Source organism: Oncorhynchus nerka, unplaced genomic scaffold (genome assembly GCF_034236695.1).
Source record: "Oncorhynchus nerka isolate Pitt River unplaced genomic scaffold, Oner_Uvic_2.0 unplaced_scaffold_915, whole genome shotgun sequence".
Classification (NCBI taxonomy): Eukaryota; Metazoa; Chordata; class Actinopteri; order Salmoniformes; family Salmonidae; genus Oncorhynchus; species Oncorhynchus nerka.
Genome location: NW_027040389.1, coordinates 30,001 through 49,648, shown reverse-complemented (window position 1 = coordinate 49,648; position 19,648 = coordinate 30,001). Strand labels below are relative to the sequence as shown.

Genomic DNA, 19,648 nt, shown 5'->3' with positions numbered 1-19,648 from the left:
TCATTTTAATCATTTTAGTCAATAAGATTCTTGCTACGTAAGCTTAACTCTCTGAACACTCGTGACGTGTAGTCCACTTGTCATTCCAATCTCCTTTGCATTAGCGTAGCCTCTTGTGTAGCCTGTCAACTATGTGTCTGTCTATCCCTGTTCTCTCCTCTCTGCACAGACCATACAAACGCTCCACACCGCGTGGCCGCGGCCACCCTAATCTGGTGGTCCCAGCGCGCACGACCCACGTGGAGTTCCAGGTCTCCGGTAGCCTCTGGAACTGCCGATCTGCGGCCAACAAGGCAGAGTTCATCTCCGCCTATGTCTCCCTTCAGTCCCTCGACTTCTTGGCACTGACGGAAACATGGATCACCACAGACAACACTGCTACTCCTACTGCTTTCTCTTCGTCTGCCCACGTGTTCTCGCACACCCCGAGAGCTTCTGGTCAGCGGGGTGGTGGCACCGGGATCCTCATCTCTCCCAAGTGGTCATTCTCTCTTTCTCCCCTTACCCATCTGTCTATCGCCTCCTTTGAATTCCATGCTGTCACAGTTACCAGCCCTTTCAAGCTTAACATCCTTATCATTTATCGCCTCCAGGTTCCCTCGGAGAGTTCATCAATGAGCTTGATGCCTTGATAAGCTCCTTTCCTGAGGACGGCTCACCTCTCACAGTTCTGGGCGACTTTAACCTCCCCACGCCTACCTTTGACTCATTCCTCTCTGCCTCCTTCTTTCCACTCCTCTCCTAAATTTTGACCTCACCCTCTCACCTTCCCCCTACTCACAAGGCAGGAAATACGCTCGACCTCATCTTTACTAGATGCTGTTCTTCCACTAACCTCGTTGCAACTCCTCCAAGTCTCCGACCACTACCTTGTATCCTTTTCCAAATCTCTCTCATCCAACACTTCCCACACTGCCCCTACTGGATGGTATCGCGCCGTCCCAACCTTCGCTCTTCTCCCCCGCTACTCTCTCCTCTTCCATCCTATCATCTCTTCCTCTGCTCAAACCTTCTCCAACCTATCTCCTGATTCTGCCTCCTCAACCCTCCTCTCCTCCCTTTCTGCATCCTTTGACTCTCTATGTCCCCTATCCTCCAGGCCGGCTCGGTCCTCCCCTCCCGCTCCGTGGCTCGACGACTCATTGCGAGCTCACAGAACAGGGCTCCGGGCAGCCGAGCGGAAATGGAGGAAAAATATCCTCCCTGCGGACCTGACATCCTTTCACTCCCTCCTCTCTACATTTTCCTCTTCTCTCTCTGCTGCTAAAGCCACTTTCTACCACTCTAAATTCCAAGCATCTGCCTCTAACCCTAGGAAGCTCTTTGCAACCTTCTCCTCCCTCCTGAATCCTCCTCCCCTCCCCCTCCTCCTCTCTGCAGATGACTTCGTCAACCATTTTGAAAAGAAGGTCGACGACATCCGATCCTCGTTTGCTAAGTCAAACGACACCGCTGGTTCTGCTCACACTGCCCTACCCTGTGCTCTGACCTCTTTCTCCCTCTCTCTCCAGATGAAATCTCGCGTCTTGTGACGGCCGGCCGCCCTACAACCTGCCCGCTTGACCCTATCCCCTCCTCTCTTCTCCAGACCATTTCCGGAGACCTCCTCCCTACCTCACCTCGCTCATCAACTCATCCCTGACCGCTGGCTACGTCCCTTCCGTCTTCAAGAGAGCGACTATTGAGTGTTGCACCCCTTCTGAAAAAACCTCACTCGATCCCTCCGATGTCAACAACTACAGACCAGTATCCCTTCTGGTGACTCTTTTCTCTCCAAAACTCTTGAACGTGCCGATCCTCATGGCCAGCTCTCCCGCTATCTCTCTCAGAATGACCTTCTTGATCCAAATCAGTCAGGTTTCAAGACTAGTCATTCAACTGAGACTGCTCTTCTCTCTGTATCACGGAGGCGCTCCGCACTGCTAAAGCTAACTCTCTCTCCTCTGCTCTCATCCTTCTAGACCTATCGGCTGCCTTCGATACTGTGAACCATCAGATCCTCCTCTCCACCCTCTCCGAGTTGGGCATCTCCGGCGCGGCCCACGCTTGGATTGCGTCCTACCTGACAGGTCGCTCCTACCAGGTGGCGTGGCGAGAATCCGTCTCCACACCACGTGCTCACCACTGGTGTCCCCCAGGCTCTGTTCTAGGCCCTCTCCTATTCTCGCTATACACCAAGTCACTTGGCTCTGTCATAACCTCACATGGTCTCTCCTATCATTGCTATGCAGACGACACACAATTAATCTTCTCCTTTCCCCCTTCTGATGACCAGGTGGCGAATCGCATCTCTGCATGTCTGGCAGACATATCCGTGTGGATGACGGATCACCACCTCAAGCTGAACCTCGGCAAGACGGAACTGCTCTTCCTCCCGGGGAAGGACTGCCCGTTCCATGATCTCGCCATCACGGTCGACAACTCCATTGTGTCCTCCTCCCAGAGCGCTAAGAACCTTGGCGTGATCCTGGACAACACCCTGTCGTTCTCAACTAACATCAAGGCGGTGGCCCGTTCCTGTAGGTTCATGCTCTACAACATCCGCAGAGTACGACCCTGCCTCACACAGGAAGCGGCGCAGGTCCTAATCCAGGCACTTGTCATCTCCCGTCTGGATTACTGCAACTCGCTGTTGGCTGGGCTCCCTGCCTGTGCCATTAAACCCCTACAACTCATCCAGAACGCCGCAGCCCGTCTGGTGTTCAACCTTCCCAAGTTCTCTCACGTCACCCCGCTCCTCCGCTCCCTCCACTGGCTTCCAGTTGAAGCTCGCATCCGCTACAAGACCATGGTGCTTGCCTACGGAGCTGTGAGGGGAACGGCACCTCAGTACCTCCAGGCTCTGATCAGGCCCTACACCCAAACAAGGGCACTGCGTTCATCCACCTCTGGCCTGCTCGCCTCCCTACCACTGAGGAAGTACAGTTCCCGCTCAGCCCAGTCAAAACTGTTCGCTGCTCTGGCCCCCCAATGGTGGAACAAACTCCCTCACGACGCCAGGACAGCGGAGTCAATCACCACCTTCCGGAGACACCTGAAACCCCACCTCTTTAAGGAATACCTAGGATAGGATAAAGTAATCCCTCTCACCCCCTCCCCTGAAAAGATTTAGATGCACTACTGTTCCACTGGAGGTCATAAGGTGAATGCACCAATTTGTAAGTCGCTCTGGATAAGAGCGTCTGCTAAATGACTTAAATGTAATGTAAATGTAATAACTCATGGTGACTCTGAGTGGTTAGATAACTCATGGTGACTCTGAGTGGTTAGATAACTCATGGTGACTCTGAGTGGTTAGATAACTCATGGTGACTCTGAGTGGTTAGATAACTCACTGACTCTACGAGCGGTTAGTTAACTCATGGTGACTCTGAGCGGTTAGATAACTCATGGTGACTCTGAATGGTTAGATAACTTATGGTTACCCTGAGTGGTTAGATAACTCATGGTGACTATGAGCGGTTAGATAACTCATGGTGACTCTGAGTGGTTAGATAACTCATGGTGACTGAGTGGTTAGATAACTCATGGTGACTCTGAGTGGTTAGATAACTCATGGTGACTCTGAGTGGTTAGATAACTCATGGTGACTGAGTGGTTAGATAACTCATGGTGACTCTGAGTGGTTAGATAACTCATGGTGACTGAGCGGTTAGATAACTCATGGTGACTGAGGTTAGATAACTCATGGTGACTGGTTAGATAACTCATGGTGACTGAGCGGTTAGATAACTCATGGTGACTGAGCAGTTAGATAACTCATGGTGACTATGAGTGGTTAGATAACTCACTGACTCTACGAGCGGTTAGATAACTCATGGTGACTCTGAGTGGTTAGATAACTCATGGTGACTATGAGCGGTTAGATAACTCATGGTGACTCTGAGTGGTTAGATAACTCATGGTGACTCTGAGTGGTTAGATAACTCACTGACTCTACGAGCGGTTAGATAACTCATGGTGACTCTGAGCGGTTAGATAACTCATGGTGACTCTGAGTGGTTAGATAACTTATGGTGACCCTGAGTGGTTAGATAACTCATGGTGACTCTGAGAGGTTAGATAACTCATGGTGACTCTGAGCGGTTAGATAACTCATGGTGACCCTGAGCGGTTAGATAACTCCTGGTGACTGAGTGGTTAGATAACTCACTGACTCTACGAGCGGTTAGATAACTCATGGTGACTCTGAGCGGTTAGATAACTCATGGTGACTCTGAGCGGTTAGATAACTCATGGTGACTCTGAGTGGTTAGATGACTCATGGGGACTCTACGAGCGGTTAGATAACTCATGGTGACTCTGAGCGGTTAGATAACTCATGGTGACTGAGCGGTTAGATAACTCATGGTGACTCTGAGTGGTTAGATAACTAATGGTGATGAGTGGTTAGATAACTCATGGTGACTCTGAGCGGTTAGATAACTCATGGTGACTGAGTGGTTAGATAACTCATGGTGACTCTGAGCGGTTAGATAACTCATGGTGACTCTGAGCGGTTAGATAACTCATGGTGACTCTGAGCGGTTAGATAACTCATGGTGACTCTACGACTGGTTAGATAACTCATGGTGACTCTACGACTGGTTAGATAACTCATGGTGACTCTACGACTGGTTAGATAACTCATGGTGACTCTACGACTGGTTAGATAACTCATGGTGACTCTACGACTGGTTAGATAACTCATGGTGACTCTACGACTGGTTAGATAACTCATGGTGACTCTACGACTGGTTAGATAACTCATGGTGACTCTACGACTGGTTAGATAACTCATGGTGACTCTACGACTGGTTAGATAACTCATGGTGACTCTACGACTGGTTAGATAACTCATGGTGACTCTACGACTGGTTAGATAACTCATGGTGACTCTACGACTGGTTAGATAACTCATGGTGACTCTACGACTGGTTAGATAACTCATGGTGACTCTGAGCGGTTAGATAACTCATGGTGACTCTACGACTGGTTAGATAACTCATGGTGACTCTGAGCGGTTAGATAACTCATGGTGACTCTACGACTGGTTAGATAACTCATGGTGACTCTACGACTGGTTAGATAACTCATGGTGACTCTGAGCGGTTAGATAACTCATGGTGACTCTACGACTGGTTAGATAACTCATGGTGACTCTACGACTGGTTAGATAACTCATGGTGACTCTACGACTGGTTAGATAACTCATGGTGACTCTACGACTGGTTAGATAACTCATGGTGACTCTACGACTGGTTAGATAACTCATGGTGACTCTGAGCGGTTAGATAACTCATGGTGACTCTACGACTGGTTAGATAACTCATGGTGACTCTACGACTGGTTAGATAACTCATGGTGACTCTGAGCGGTTAGATAACTCATGGTGACTCTACGACTGGTTAGATAACTCATGGTGACTCTACGACTGGTTAGATAACTCATGGTGACTCTACGAATACATTAATTGATTGATTGATTGTTTTTTCAGAATGCGATCCACAGCCGTCTGGTTGTAAATTTAAATGGACTGATTGATTAATCGACTGACTGACTTAATTAATATATTGATCAATTGTCTTCCAGAATGCGATCCACATCTGTCTGTTTGTAACTAAGATTGATTGACTGACTTAATTAATATATTGATCGATTGTCTTCTAGAATGCGATCCACAACCACATCCGTCTGTTTGAACCTCTGGTGATCAAGGCTCTGAAACTTTACACCACCTCCACCTCTGTAGCGCTGCAGAGACAGGTCCTAGACCTGCTGGCGCAGCTGGTACAGCTACGAGTCAACTACTGTCTGCTGGACTCAGACCAGGTTAGAATACACACACACACACAGAGCGTTTACACAGGCAGACCAATTGTGATCTATTCTTTTCACTAATTGGTCCTTTGACCAATCAGATTAGCTATGAAACAGATCGGATGTGTTTAAGATTTCCACCAATTAGTGGGAAGAAAAGATCAGAATTGTTCTGCCTGTGTGAACGCTGCCTTATAGACACACAAGACACAGGCGGTGTGGTTGTAACCTCGTCTCTCTGTTCCAGGTGTTCATAGGTGTTGTGGTTGTAACCTCGTCTCTCTGTTCCAGGTGTTCATAGGTGTTGTGGTTGTAACCTCGTCTCTCTGTTCCAGGTGTTCATAGGTGTTGTGGTTGTAACCTCGTCTCTCTGTTCCAGGTGTTCATAGGTTTTGTATTGAAGCAGTTTGAGTACATTGAGGTGGGACAGTTCAGGTAAGACGTTCATCACCTTTTGACCAAGACCCCCAAAAAAGGGCTTGTCTGATTTCTACACTTTAGATGGAGCATTTTGTCTGATGTTCTCTCTTTCTCTCTCTCTCTCTCTTTCATTGTCTCTCTCTCTCTTTCATTGTTTCTCTCTTTCATTGTTTCTCTCTTTCTTTGTCTCACTCTCTTTCTTTGTCTCTTTCTTTGTCTCTCTCTTTCTTTGTCTCTCTCTTTCATTGTCTCTCTCTCTCATTGTCTCTCTCTCTCATTGTCTCTCTCTCTCATTGTCTCTCTCTTTCATTGTCTCTCTCTCTCATTGTCTCTCTCTTTCATTGTCTCTCTCTCTCATTGTCTCTCTCTTTCATTGTTTCTCTCTTTTTCATTGTCTCTGTCTCTCTTTCATTGTCTCTGTCTCTCTTTCATTGTCTCTGTCTCTCTTTTCATTGTCTCTGTCTCTCTTTCTTTGTCTTTCTCTCTCTTTCTTTGTCTTTCTCTCTCTTTCATTGTCTCTGTCTCTCTTTCTTTGTCTCACTCTCTCTTTCTTTGTCTCACTCTCTCTTTCATTGTCTCTCTCTCTTTCATTGTCTCTCTCTCTCTTTCATTGTCTCTCTCTCTTTCTTTGTCTCTCTCTCTCTCTCTCTTTCATTGTCTCTCTCTCTCTTTTTCTTTGTCTCTCTCTTCTCATTGTCTCTCTCTCTCTCTCTTTGTCTCTCTCTTCTTTCATTGTCTCTCTCTCTCTTTCTTTGTCTCTCTCTCTTTTGTCTCTTCTTTCATTGTCTCTCTCTCTCTTTCTTTGTCTCTCTCTCTTTTCTTTGTCTCTCTCTCTTTCATTGTCTCTCTCTCTCTCTCTCTCTCTCTCTTTCTTTGTCTCTCTCTTTCTCTTTCTTTCTTTGTCTCTCTCTCTTTGTCTCTCTCTCTTTCTTTGTCTCTCTCTCTCTTTCTTTGTCTCTCTCTCTCTCTTTCTTTGTCTCTCTCTCTCTTTTCTTTGTCTCTCTCTCTCTTTCTTTGTCTCTCTCTCTCTTTCTTTGTCTCTCTCTCTCTCGCTTTGTCTCTCTCTCTCTTTCTTTGTCTCTCTCTCTCTTTCTTTGTCTCTCTCTCTCTCTTTCTTTGTCTCTCTCTCTCTCTTTCTTTGTCTCTCTCTTGTCTCTTTCATTCTGTCTCTCTTGTCTCTCGTCTTTGTCTCTCGCTCTCTCTTTCTTTGTCTCTCTCTCTTTCATTGTGTCTCTCTCTCTTTCATTGTCTCTCTCTCTCTTTCATTGTCTCTCTTGTCTCTCTTTCTTTCATTGTCTCTCTCTCTTTCTTTGTCTTTCTTTTCTTGTCTCTCTCTCTTCTTTCATTGTCTCTCTCTTTTCATTGTCTCTCTCTCTTTTCTTTGTCTCTCTCTCTCTCTCTCTTTGTCTTTGTCTCTCTCTCTCTCTCTCTCTTCTTTGTCTCTCTCTCTCTTTGTCTCTCTTTGTCTCTCTCTCTTTTTCATTGTCTTTGTCTCTCTCTCTTTGTCTCTTTGTCTCTCTCTCTCTTTCTTTTGTCTTTGTCTCTCTCTTCTTTTGTCTCTCTCTCTCTCTCTTTTCATTGTCTCTCTCTTTTTCTTTGTCTCTCTCTCTCTCTCTCTCTTTCTTTTGTCTCTCTCTCTCTCTCTCTTCTCTCTCTTTTCTTTGTCTCTCTCTCTCTTTGTCTTGTCTCTCTCTCTTTCATTGTGTCTCTCTCTCTCTTTGTCTCTTCTCTTTCATTGTCTCTCTCTCTTTCATTGTCTCTCTCTCTTTTCATTGTCTCTCTCTCTTTTCATTGTCTCTCTCTTTCTTTGTCTCTCTCTCTTTCGTTGTCTCTCTCCCTGACTCCGTCTCTCCAGAGATTCCGAGGCGATCGTCCCCAACATATTCTTCTTCCTGGTTCTGTTGTCGTATTTCTACCACTCAAACAGATCATCAGCATCCCCAAGATCATCCAACTGTGCGACGGCATCATGGCTAGTGGGAGGAAGGCTGTAACACATGGTAGGAACACACACAGAGCCGATACACTGACCACATGGTTTCAGGAACACCGATACACTGACCACATGGTCAGGAACACACAGGGCCGATACACTGACCACATGGTAGGAACACACACAGAGCCGATACACTGACCACATGGTAGGAACACACACAGAGCCGATACACTGACCACATGGTAGGAACACACACAGAGCCGATACACTGACCACATGGTAGGAACACACACAGGGCCGATACACTGACCACATGGTAGGAACACACACAGAGCCAATACACTGACCACATGGTAGGAACACACAGGAATCACTGACCACATGGTAGGAACACACACAGGGCCGATACACTGACCACATGGTAGGAACACACACAGAGCCAATACACTGACCACATGGTAGGAACACACACAGAGCCCATACACTGACCACATGGCTAGTGGGAGGAAGGCTGTTACACATGGTAGGAACACACACACACATGGTCCATCTCGTCTGACTGGGTCTTTCTCCTCCGTCTTCTTGTCTGACTGGGTCTTTCTCCTCCATCTTCTTGTCTGACTGGGTCTGTCTTCTCCTCCTTCTTGTCTGACTGGGTCTTTCTCCTCCATCTTCTTGTCTGACTGGGTCTTTCTCCTCCATCTTCTTGTCTGACTGGGTCTGTCTCCTCCGTCTTCTTGTCTGACTGGGTCTTTCTCCTCCATCTTCTTGTCTGACTGGGTCTTTCTCCTCCATCTTCTTGTCTGACTGGGTCTTTCTCCTCCATCATCTTGTCTGACTGGGTCTTTCTCCTCCATCTTCTTGTCTGACTGGGTCTGTCTCCTCCATCTTCTTGTCTGACTGGGTCTGTCTCCTCCATCTTCTTGTCTGACTGGGTCTGTCTCCTCCGTCTTCTTGTCTGACTGGGTCTTTGTCCTCCTTGTCTGACTGGGTCTTTCTCCTCCATCTTCTTGTCTGACTGGGTCTTTCTCCTCCATCTTGTCTGACTGGGTCTTTCTCCTCCATCTTCTTGTCTGACTGGGTCTTTCTCCTCCATCTTCTTGTCTGACTGGGTCTTTCTCCTCCATCTTCTTGTCTGACTGGGTCTTTCTCCTCCATCTTCTTGTCTGACTGGGTCTTTCTCCTCCATCTTCTTGTCTGACTGGGTCTGTCTCCTCCATCTTCTTGTCTGACTGGGTCTTTCTCCTCCATCTTCTTGTCTGACTGGGTCTTTCTCCTCCATCTTCTTGTCTGACTGGGTCTGTCTCTTCCATCTTCTTGTCTGACTGGGTCTTTCTCCATCTTCTTGTCTGACTGGGTCTTTCTCCATCTTCTTGTCTGACTGGGTCTGTCTTCTCCATCTTCTTGTCTGACTGGGTCTTTCTCCTCCATCTTCTTGTCTGACTGGGTCTTTCTCCTCCATCTTCTTGTCTGACTGGGTCTTTCTCCTCCATCTTCTTGTCTGACTGGGTCTTTCTCCTCCATCTTCTTGTCTGACTGGGTCTTTCTCCTCCATCTTCTTGTCTGACTGGGTCTTTCTCCTCCATCTTCTTGTCTGACTGGGTCTTTCTCCTCCATCTTCTTGTCTGACTGGGTCTTTCTCCTCCATCTTCTTGTCTGACTGGGCCTTTCTCCTCCATCTTCTTGTCTGACTGGGTCTTTCTCCTCCATCTTGTCTGACTGGGTCTTTCTCCTCCATCTTGTCTGACTGGGCCTTTCTCCTCCATCTTCTTGTCTGACTGGGTCTTTCTCCTCCGTCTTCTTGTCTGACTGGGTCTTTCTCCTCCGTCTTCTTGTCTGACTGGGTCTTTGTCCTCCTTGTCTGACTGGGTCTGTCTCCTCCATCTTGTCTGACTGGGTCTTTCTCCTCCATCTTCTTGTCTGACTGGGTCTTTCTCCTCCATCTTCTTGTCTGACTGGGTCTTTCTCCTCCATCTTCTTGTCTGACTGGGTCTTTCTCCTCCATCTTCTTGTCTGACTGGGTCTGTCTCCTCCATCTTCTTGTCTGACTGGGTCTGTCTCCTCCATCTTCTTGTCTGACTGGGTCTTTCTCCTCCATCTTCTTGTCTGACTGGGTCTTTCTCCTCCATCTTCTTGTCTGACTGGGTCTTTGTCCTCCTTGTCTGACTGGGTCTTTCTCCTCCATCTTGTCTGACTGGGTCTTTCTCCTCCATCTTCTTGTCTGACTGGGTCTTTCTCCTCCATCTTCTTGTCTGACTGGGTCTTTCTCCTCCATCTTCTTGTCTGACTGGGTCTTTCTCCATCTTCTTGTCTGACTGGGTTGTCTGACTCTTCTTGTCTGACTGGGTCTGTCTCCTCCATCTTCTTGTCTGACTGGGTCTTTCTCCTCCATCTTCTTGTCTGACTGGGTCTTTCTCCTCCTCCTTGTCTGACTGGGTCTGTCTCTTCCATCTTCTTGTCTGACTGGGTCTGTCTCCTCCATCTTCTTGTCTGACTGGGTCTTTCTCCTCCGTCTTCTTGTCTGACTGGGTCTGTCTCCATCTTCTTGTCTGACTCCATCTTCTTGTCTGACTGGGGGTCTTTCTCCTCCATCTTCTTGTCTGACTGGGTCTTTCTCCTCCATCTTCTTGTCTGACTGGGTCTTTCTCCTCCATCTTCTTGTCTGACTGGGTCTTTCTCCTCCTCCTTCTTGTCTGACTGGGTCTTTTTCCTCCATCTTCTTGTCTGACTGGGTCTGTCTCCTCCATCTTGTCTGACTGGGTCTTTCTCCTCCATCTTCTTGTCTGACTGGGTCTTTCTCCTCCGTCTTCTTGTCTGACTGGGTCTTTGTCCTTCTTGTCTGACTGGGTCTTTGTCCTTCTTGTCTGACTGGGTCTTTCTCCTCCATCTTCTTGTCTGACTGGGTCTTTCTCCTCCATCTTCTTGTCTGACTGGGTCTTTCTCCTCCCCTCTTCTTGTCTGACTGGGTCTTTCTCCTCCATCTTCTTGTCTGACTGGGTCTTTCTCCTCCATCTTCTTGTCTGACTGGGTCTGTCTCCTCCTTGTCTGACTGGGTCTTTCTCCTCCATCTTGTCTGACTGGGTCTTTGTCCTCCATCTTGTCTAACTGGGTCTGTCTCCCCATACAGCCATCCCAGCCCTGCAGCCTATAGTCCATGACCTGTTTGTTCTGAGAGGCTCCAACAAGGCTGATGCTGGGAAGGAGCTGGACACCCAGAAAGAGGTGGTGGTCTCCATGCTGCTGAGACTCATACAGTACCACCAGGTAAACACCCTCTGGAACCATGACACCGTGGTACTTTTGGAACCATGAAACCTTTGTACTTTGGAACCTTTGTACTTTGGAACCTTTGTACTTTGGAACCATTGTACTTTGGAACCATTGTACTTTGGAACCTTTGTGCTTTGGAATTTTGGTACTTTGGAACCTTTGTACTTTGGAACCTTTGTACTTTGGAACCTTTGTACTTTGGAACCTTTGTACTTTGGAACCTTTGTACTTTGGAACCTTTGTACTTTGGAACCTTTGTACTTTGGAACCTTGGTACTTTGGAATCTTGGTACTTTGGAATCTTTGTACTTTGGAATCTTTGTACTTTGGAACCTTTGTACTTTGGAACCTTTGTACTTTGGAACCTTTGTACTTTGGAACCTTTGTACTTTGGAACCTTTGTACTTTGGAACCTTGGTACTTTGGAACCTTGGTACTTTGGAATCTTGGTACTTTGGAACCTTTGTACTTTGGAACCTTGGTACTTTGGAACCTTGGTACTTTGGAATCTTGGTACTTTGGAACCTTTGTACTTTGGAACCATTAAATATTTGAACCATGCAACCATTACAACCATGTAACATTTTCACCTGTGTGACCTTTGACCTCTGTGTGTCTATTTTTAGGTGCTGGAGATGTTCATCCTGGTCCTCCAGCAGTGTCACAAGGAGAACGAGGACAAGTGGAAGAGACTGTCCAGACAGATTGCTGACATCATACTGCCCATGATAGGAAAACAACAGGTACGACCACAGTGAGAGAGAAGGAGAGCTTGTAAATTTATTTAAAATTATTCCTGTACTGCCTGTTCCTAATACAGGACCTGAGGTGGTGTCATAGTAACACAGGACCTGAGGTGGTGTCATAGTAACACAGGACCTGAGGTGGTGTCATAGCAACACAGGACCTGAGGTGGTGTCATAGCAACACAGGACCTGAGGTGGTGTCATAGCAACACAGGACCTGAGGTGGTGTCATAGCAACACAGGACCTGAGGTGGTGTCATAGCAACACAGGACCTGAGGTGGTGTCATAGCAACACAGGACCTGAGGTGGTGTCATAGCAACACAGGACCTGAGGTGGTGTCATAGTAACACAGGACCTGAGGTAGTAACACAGGACCTGAGGTGTTGTCATAGTAACACAGGACCTGAGGTGTTGTCATAGTAACACAGGACCTGAGGTGTTGTCATAGTAACACAGGACCTGAGGTGGTGTCATAGTAACACAGGACCTGAGGTAGCAACACAGGACCTGAGGTGGTGTCATAGCAACACAGGACCTGAGGTGGTGTCATAGCAACACAGTACCTGAGGTGGCGTCATAGTAACACAGGACCTGGGGTGGCGTCATAGCAACACAGGACCTGAGGTGGTGTCATAGCAACACAGGACCTGAGGTGGTGTCATAGCAACACAGGACCTGAGGTGGTGTCATAGCAACACAGGACCTGAGGTGGTGTCATAGCAACACAGGACCTGAGGTAGCGACACAGGACCTGAGGTAGCGACACAGGACCTGAGGTAGCGACACAGGACCTGAGGTAGCGACACAGGACCTGAGGTAGCGACACAGGACCTGAGGTGTTGTCATAGTAACACAGGACCTGAGGTGTTGTCATAGTAACACAGGACCTGAGGTGGTGTCATAGGAACACAGGACCTGAGGTGTGAGGTGTAACAACACAGGACCTGAGGTGTTGTCATAGTAACACAGGACCTGAGGTGGTGTCATAGCAACACAGGACCTGAGGTGGTGTCTACTGATTTAGTGTTCTGTCCTAGATGCACCTGGACTCCCCTGAGGCTCTGGGAGTGTTGAACACTCTGTTTGAGACGGTCGCTCCCTCCTCTCTCCGTCCGGTAGATATGCTGCTGAAGGGAATGTTCACTACACCTGCTACCATGGTGAGACACACGGAATTTGAGCTTTTTGGATAATTCAATTGTTGCCAGGTCTTTACTGAGGCTAACTCTTTCTCTACCCCTCCCTCCCTCCCTCCCTCCCTCCCTCCCTCCCTCCCTCCCTCCCTCCCTCCCCCCCCCTCTCCTCTCCCTCCCTCCCTCCCTCCCTCTCCTCCCTCCCTCCTCCCTCCCTCCTCTCTCCCTCCCTCCCTCCTCCTCCTCTCTCCCTCCTCCCCGCCCCCTCCCTCCTCCTCTCTCCCTCCTCTCCCCTCCTCTCCTCCCTCTCCTCTCTCCTCCCTCCCTCCTCTCCTCCCTCTCCCTCCTCCCTCCTCTTCTCCTCCCCTCCCTCCTCCTCCTCTCTCCTCCCTCCCTCCTCCTCTCCTCCTCCCTCCTCCTCCTCTCTCCTCCCTCCCTCCTCCTCCTCTCCTCCCTCCCTCTCCTCCTCCCTCCCTCCCTCCTCCTCCTCCTCTCCCTCCTCCTCTCCCTCCTCCCTCCTCCTCTCCTCCCTCCCTCCCTCCTCTCCTCCTCCCCCTCCCTCCTCTCTCCTCCCTCCCTCCTCCTCTCTCCTCCCTCCCTCCTTCCCTCCTCCTCCCTCCCTCCCTCCCTCCTCCTCTCTCTCCTCCTCCCTCCTTCCCTCTCTCCTCCCTCCCTCCTTTCTCCTCCTCCCCTCCCTCCCCCTCCCTCCTCCCTCCTCCCTCCCTCCCTCCCTCCTCCTCCTCCTCCCTCCCTCCTCCCCTCCCTCCCTCCCCTCCCTCCCTCCTCCTCCTCTCTCCTCCCTCCCTCCTCCTCCCTCCCTCCTCTCTCCTCCCTCCCCAGGCTAATGTCAACACAGTTCAGTTGTGGGTGTCAGGTGTCTTGGCTGTCCTCAGAGTCCTCATCTCTCAGTCCACTGAAGACATAGTCCTCTCTCGTGTCCACGAGCTCTCCCTCTCTCCTCTCCTCCTCTCCTGTCCCACCATCCGACGTCTCCGCGACGACAGCAGCCTCTCATCGCCCCCGCCACCGCCTCTGGCGACCCCGGCAACTGTCGCCCCCGACAACCAGGAGGCCAACGGAGAGCGGGTGCTGCCGGAGGAGACGTTTGCCAGGTGAGTGCAGGATCAGGTTTCCCCCCAGGTACACACTTTTAGGGGTCAAAGTTGACTCTTGATCATTTAGGAATATGAGAGAGCGCGATATTTAAAAATTGGCAACCTCACTTTAAACATATACAGTACCAGTCAAAAGTTTGTTCACACCTAATCATTCAAGGTTTTTTCTTTATTTGTACTATTTTCTACATTGTAGAATAATAGTGAATACATCAAAACTATGAAATAACACATATGGAATCATGTAGTAACCAAAAAAAGTGTTAAACAAATCAAAATATATTTTAGATTCTTCAAAGTAGCCACCCTTGATGACAGCTTTGCACACTCTTGGCATTCTCTCAACCAGCTTCACCTGGAATCCTTTTCCCACATATCCTGAGGACTTGTTGGCTGCTTTTCCTTCACTCAGCGGTCCAACTCATCCCAAACCATCTCAAATGGGTTGAGGTCGGGTGATTGTGGAGGCCAGGTCATGTGATGCAGCATTCCATCACTCTCCTTCTCGGTCAAATAGCCCTTACACAGCCTGGAGGTGTGTTTTGGGTCATTGTCCTGTTGAAAAACAAATGATAGTCCCATCTGCAAACCAGATGGGATGGCGTATCGCTGCAGCATGCTGTAGTAGCCATGCTGGTTAAGTGTGCTTTGAATTGTAAATAAACCACCGACAGTGTTACCAGCAAAGCACCATCACACCTCCTCCTCCATGCTTCACGGTGGGAAACACACATGAGAAGATCATCCATTCACCTACTCTGCATCCATTCACCTACTCTGCATCCGTTCACCTACTCTGCATCCGTTCACCTACTCTGCATCCGTTCACCTACTCTGCATCCGTTCACCTACTCTGCATCCGTTCACCTACTCTGCATCCATTCACCTACTCTGCATCCATTCACCTACTCTGCATCCATTCACCTACTCTGCATCCATTCACCTACTCTGCATCCATTCATCTACTCTGCATCCATTCATCTACTCTGCATCCATTCACCTACTCTGCATCCATTCATCTACTCTGCATCCATTCATCTACTCTGCATCCATTCATCTACTCTGCATCCATTCACCTACTCTGCATCCATTCACCTACTCTGCATCCATTCACCTACTCTGCATCCATTCACCTACTCTGCATCCATTCACCTACTCTGCATCCGTTCACCTACTCTGCATCCGTTCATCTACTCTGCATCCATTCATCTACTCTGCATCCATTCACCTACTCTGCATCCATTCACCTACTCTGCATCCATTCACCTACTCTGCATCCATTCATCTACTCTGCATCCATTCATCTACTCTGCATCCGTTCATCTACTCTGCATCCGTTCATCTACTCTGCATCCGTTCATCTACTCTGCATCCGTTCATCTACTCTGCATCCGTTCATCTACTCTGCATCCGTTCATCTACTCTGCATCCATTCACCTACTCTGCATCCATTCATCTACTCTGCATCCATTCATCTACTCTGCATCCATTCATCTACTCTGCATCCATTCATCTACTCTGCATCCATTCATCTACTCTGCATCCATTCACCTACTCTGCATCCATTCACCTACTCTGCATCCATTCACCTACTCTGCATCCATTCATCTACTCTGCATCCATTCACCTACTCTGCATCCATTCACCTACTCTGCATCTCACAAAGACACACCGGTTAGAACCAAAATTCTCACATTTGGACTCATCAGACCAAAGGACAGATTTCCACCAGTCTAATGTCCATGGCTCGTGTTTCTTGGCCCAAGCAAGTCTCTTCTTCTTATTGGTGTCCTTTTAGTAGTGGTTTCTTTGCAGCAGTTCGACCATGAAGGCCTTATTAGATGACTCCTCTCCTCTCCAGGTTCCTACTCCAGCTAGTAGGAGTGATGTTAGATGACTCCTCTCCTCTCTCCAGGTTCCTACTCCAGCTAGTAGGAGTGATGTTAGATGACTCCTCTCCTCTCCAGGTTCCTACTCCAGCTAGTAGGAGTGATGTTAGATGACTCCTCTCCTCTCTCCTCTCTCCAGGTTCCTACTCCAGCTAGTAGGAGTGATGTTAGATGACTCCTCTCCTCTCCTCTCTCCAGGTTCCTACTCCAGCTAGTAGGAGTGATGTTAGATGACTCCTCTCCTCTCCTCTCTCCAGGTTCCTACTCCAGCTAGTAGGAGTGATGTTAGATGACTCCTCTCCTCTCCTCTCTCCAGGTTCCTACTCCAGCTAGTAGGAGTGATGTTAGATGACTCCTCTCCTCTCCAGGTTCCTACTCCAGCTAGTAGGAGTGATGTTAGATGACTCCTCTCCTCTCCAGGTTCCTACTCCAGCTAGTAGGAGTGATGTTAGATGACTCCTCTCCTCTCTCCAGGTTCCTACTCCAGCTAGTAGGAGTGATGTTAGATGACTCCTCTCCTCTCCAGGTTCCTACTCCAGCTAGTAGGAGTGATGTTAGATGACTCCTCTCCTCTCTCCTCTCCAGGTTCCTACTCCAGCTAGTAGGAGTGATGTTAGATGACTCCTCTCCTCTCCAGGTTCCTACTCCAGCTAGTAGGAGTGATGTTAGATGACTCCTCTCCTCTCCTCTCTCCAGGTTCCTACTCCAGCTAGTAGGAGTGATGTTAGATGACTCCTCTCCTCTCTCCAGGTTCCTACTCCAGCTAGTAGGAGTGATGTTAGATGACTCCTCTCCTCTCTCCAGGTTCCTACTCCAGCTAGTAGGAGTGATATTAGATGACTCCTCTCCTCTCCTCTCTCCAGGTTCCTACTCCAGCTAGTAGGAGTGATGTTAGATGACTCCTCTCCTCTCTCCAGGTTCCTACTCCAGCTAGTAGGAGTGATATTAGATGACTCCTCTCCTCTCCTCTCTCCAGGTTCCTACTCCAGCTAGTAGGAGTGATGTTAGATGACTCCTCTCCTCTCCAGGTTCCTACTCCAGCTAGTAGGAGTGATGTTAGATGACTCCTCTCCTCTCTCCAGGTTCCTACTCCAGCTAGTAGGAGTGATGTTAGATGACTCCTCTCCTCTCCTCTCCAGGTTCCTACTCCAGCTAGTAGGAGTGATGTTAGATGACTCCTCTCCTCTCCAGGTTCCTACTCCAGCTAGTAGGAGTGATGTTAGATGACTCCTCTCCTCTCCAGGTTCCTACTCCAGCTAGTAGGAGTGATGTTAGATGACTCCTCTCCTCTCCAGGTTCCTACTCCAGCTAGTAGGAGTGATGTTAGATGACTCCTCTCCTCTCCAGGTTCCTACTCCAGCTAGTAGGAGTGATGTTAGATGACTCCTCTCCTCTCTCCAGGTTCCTACTCCAGCTAGTAGGAGTGATGTTAGATGACTCCTCTCCTCTCCTCTCTCCAGGTTCCTACTCCAGCTAGTAGGAGTGATGTTAGATGACTCCTCTCCTCTCTCCAGGTTCCTACTCCAGCTAGTAGGAGTGATGTTAGATGACTCCTCTCCTCTCTCCAGGTTCCTACTCCAGCTAGTAGGAGTGATGTTAGATGACTCCTCTCCTCTCCTCTCCAGGTTCCTACTCCAGCTAGTAGGAGTGATGTTAGATGACTCCCCTCTCCTCTCCAGGTTCCTACTCCAGCTAGTAGGAGTGATATTAGATGACTCCTCTCCTCTCTCCAGGTTCCTACTCCAGCTAGTAGGAGTGATGTTAGATGACTCCTCTCCTCTCTCCAGGTTCCTACTCCAGCTAGTAGGAGTGATGTTAGATGACTCCTCTCCTCTCTCCAGGTTCCTACTCCAGCTAGTAGGAGTGATATTAGATGACTCCTCTCCTCTCCTCTCTCCAGGTTCCTACTCCAGCTAGTAGGAGTGATGTTAGATGACTCCTCTCCTCTCTCCTCTCTCCAGGTTCCTACTCCAGCTAGTAGGAGTGATATTAGATGACTCCCCTCTCCTCTCCAGGTTCCTACTCCAGCTAGTAGGAGTGATGTTAGATGACTCCTCTCCTCTCCAGGTTCCTACTCCAGCTAGTAGGAGTGATGTTAGATGACTCCTCTCCTCTCCTCTCCAGGTTCCTACTCCAGCTAGTAGGAGTGATATTAGATGACTCCTCTCCTCTCTCCAGGTTCCTACTCCAGCTAGTAGGAGTGATGTTAGATGACTCCTCCCCTCTCCTCTCCAGGTTCCTACTCCAGCTAGTAGGAGTGATGTTAGATGACTCCTCTCCTCTCCAGGTTCCTACTCCAGCTAGTAGGAGTGATGTTAGATGACTCCTCTCCTCTCCAGGTTCCTACTCCAGCTAGTAGGAGTGATATTAGATGACTCCTCTCCTCTCTCCAGGTTCTCCCCTAGGTTCTCTCCAGCTAGTAGGAGTGATATTAGATGACTCCCTCTTCCTCTCCAGGTTCCTACTCCAGCTAGTAGGAGTGATGTTAGATGACTCCTCTCCTCTCTCCAGGTTCCTACTCCAGCTAGTAGGAGTGATATTAGATGACTCCTCTCCTCTCCTCTCCAGGTTCCTACTCCAGCTAGTAGGAGTGATGTTAGATGACTCCTCTCCTCTCCAGGTTCCTACTCCAGCTAGTAGGAGTGATGTTAGATGACTCCTCTCCTCTCCTCTCTCCAGGTTCCTACTCCAGCTAGTAGGAGTGATGTTAGATGACTCCTCTCCTCTCCAGGTTCCTACTCCAGCTAGTAGGAGTGATGTTAGATGACTCCTCCCCTCTCCTCTCCAGGTTCCTACTCCAGCTAGTAGGAGTGATATTAGATGACTCCTCTCCTCTCCAGGTTCCTACTCCAGCTAGTAGGAGTGATGTTAGATGACTCCTCCCCTCTCCTCTCCAGGTTCCTACTCCAGCTAGTAGGAGTGATGTTAGATGACTCCTCTCCTCTCTCCAGGTTCCTACTCCAGCTAGTAGGAGTGATGTTAGATGACATCTCGACCAGACAGGTGAAGGTTGACATGACAGAACAGCAACACACGTTCTACTGTCAACAGCTGGGGACTCTGTTAATGTGTCTCATACACATCTTCAAGAGTGGTGAGTGGACACACTCACATGTAGAGATATATATATACACACACTCACATGTAGAGATATATATATATACACACACTCACATGTAGAGATATATATATATACACACACTCACATGTAGAGATATATATATATACACACACTCACATGTAGAGATATATATATATATATATATATATACACACACTCACATGTAGAGACCGATATATATATATATATATATATACATATACATATATATGAAAGT

At 48.5% G+C, this 19,648-nt stretch overlaps 1 protein-coding gene across 1 annotated transcript in view; it reads left to right on the top strand.

The window, feature by feature from the left end:
* The window catches only part of LOC135570710 (huntingtin-like), a gene marked incomplete at its 3' end in the record, with an annotated part of 59,634 nt that overhangs the window by 11,841 nt on the left and 28,145 nt on the right, over positions 1–19,648 (top strand). The window contains 9 exon segments of the mRNA XM_065016670.1: positions 5,650–5,811; positions 6,179–6,234; positions 8,075–8,136; positions 8,139–8,219; positions 11,283–11,419; positions 12,052–12,168; positions 13,211–13,333; positions 14,147–14,418; positions 19,262–19,404. Coding sequence (XP_064872742.1) covers positions 5,650–5,811; positions 6,179–6,234; positions 8,075–8,136; positions 8,139–8,219; positions 11,283–11,419; positions 12,052–12,168; positions 13,211–13,333; positions 14,147–14,418; positions 19,262–19,404 — 1,153 coding nt within the window.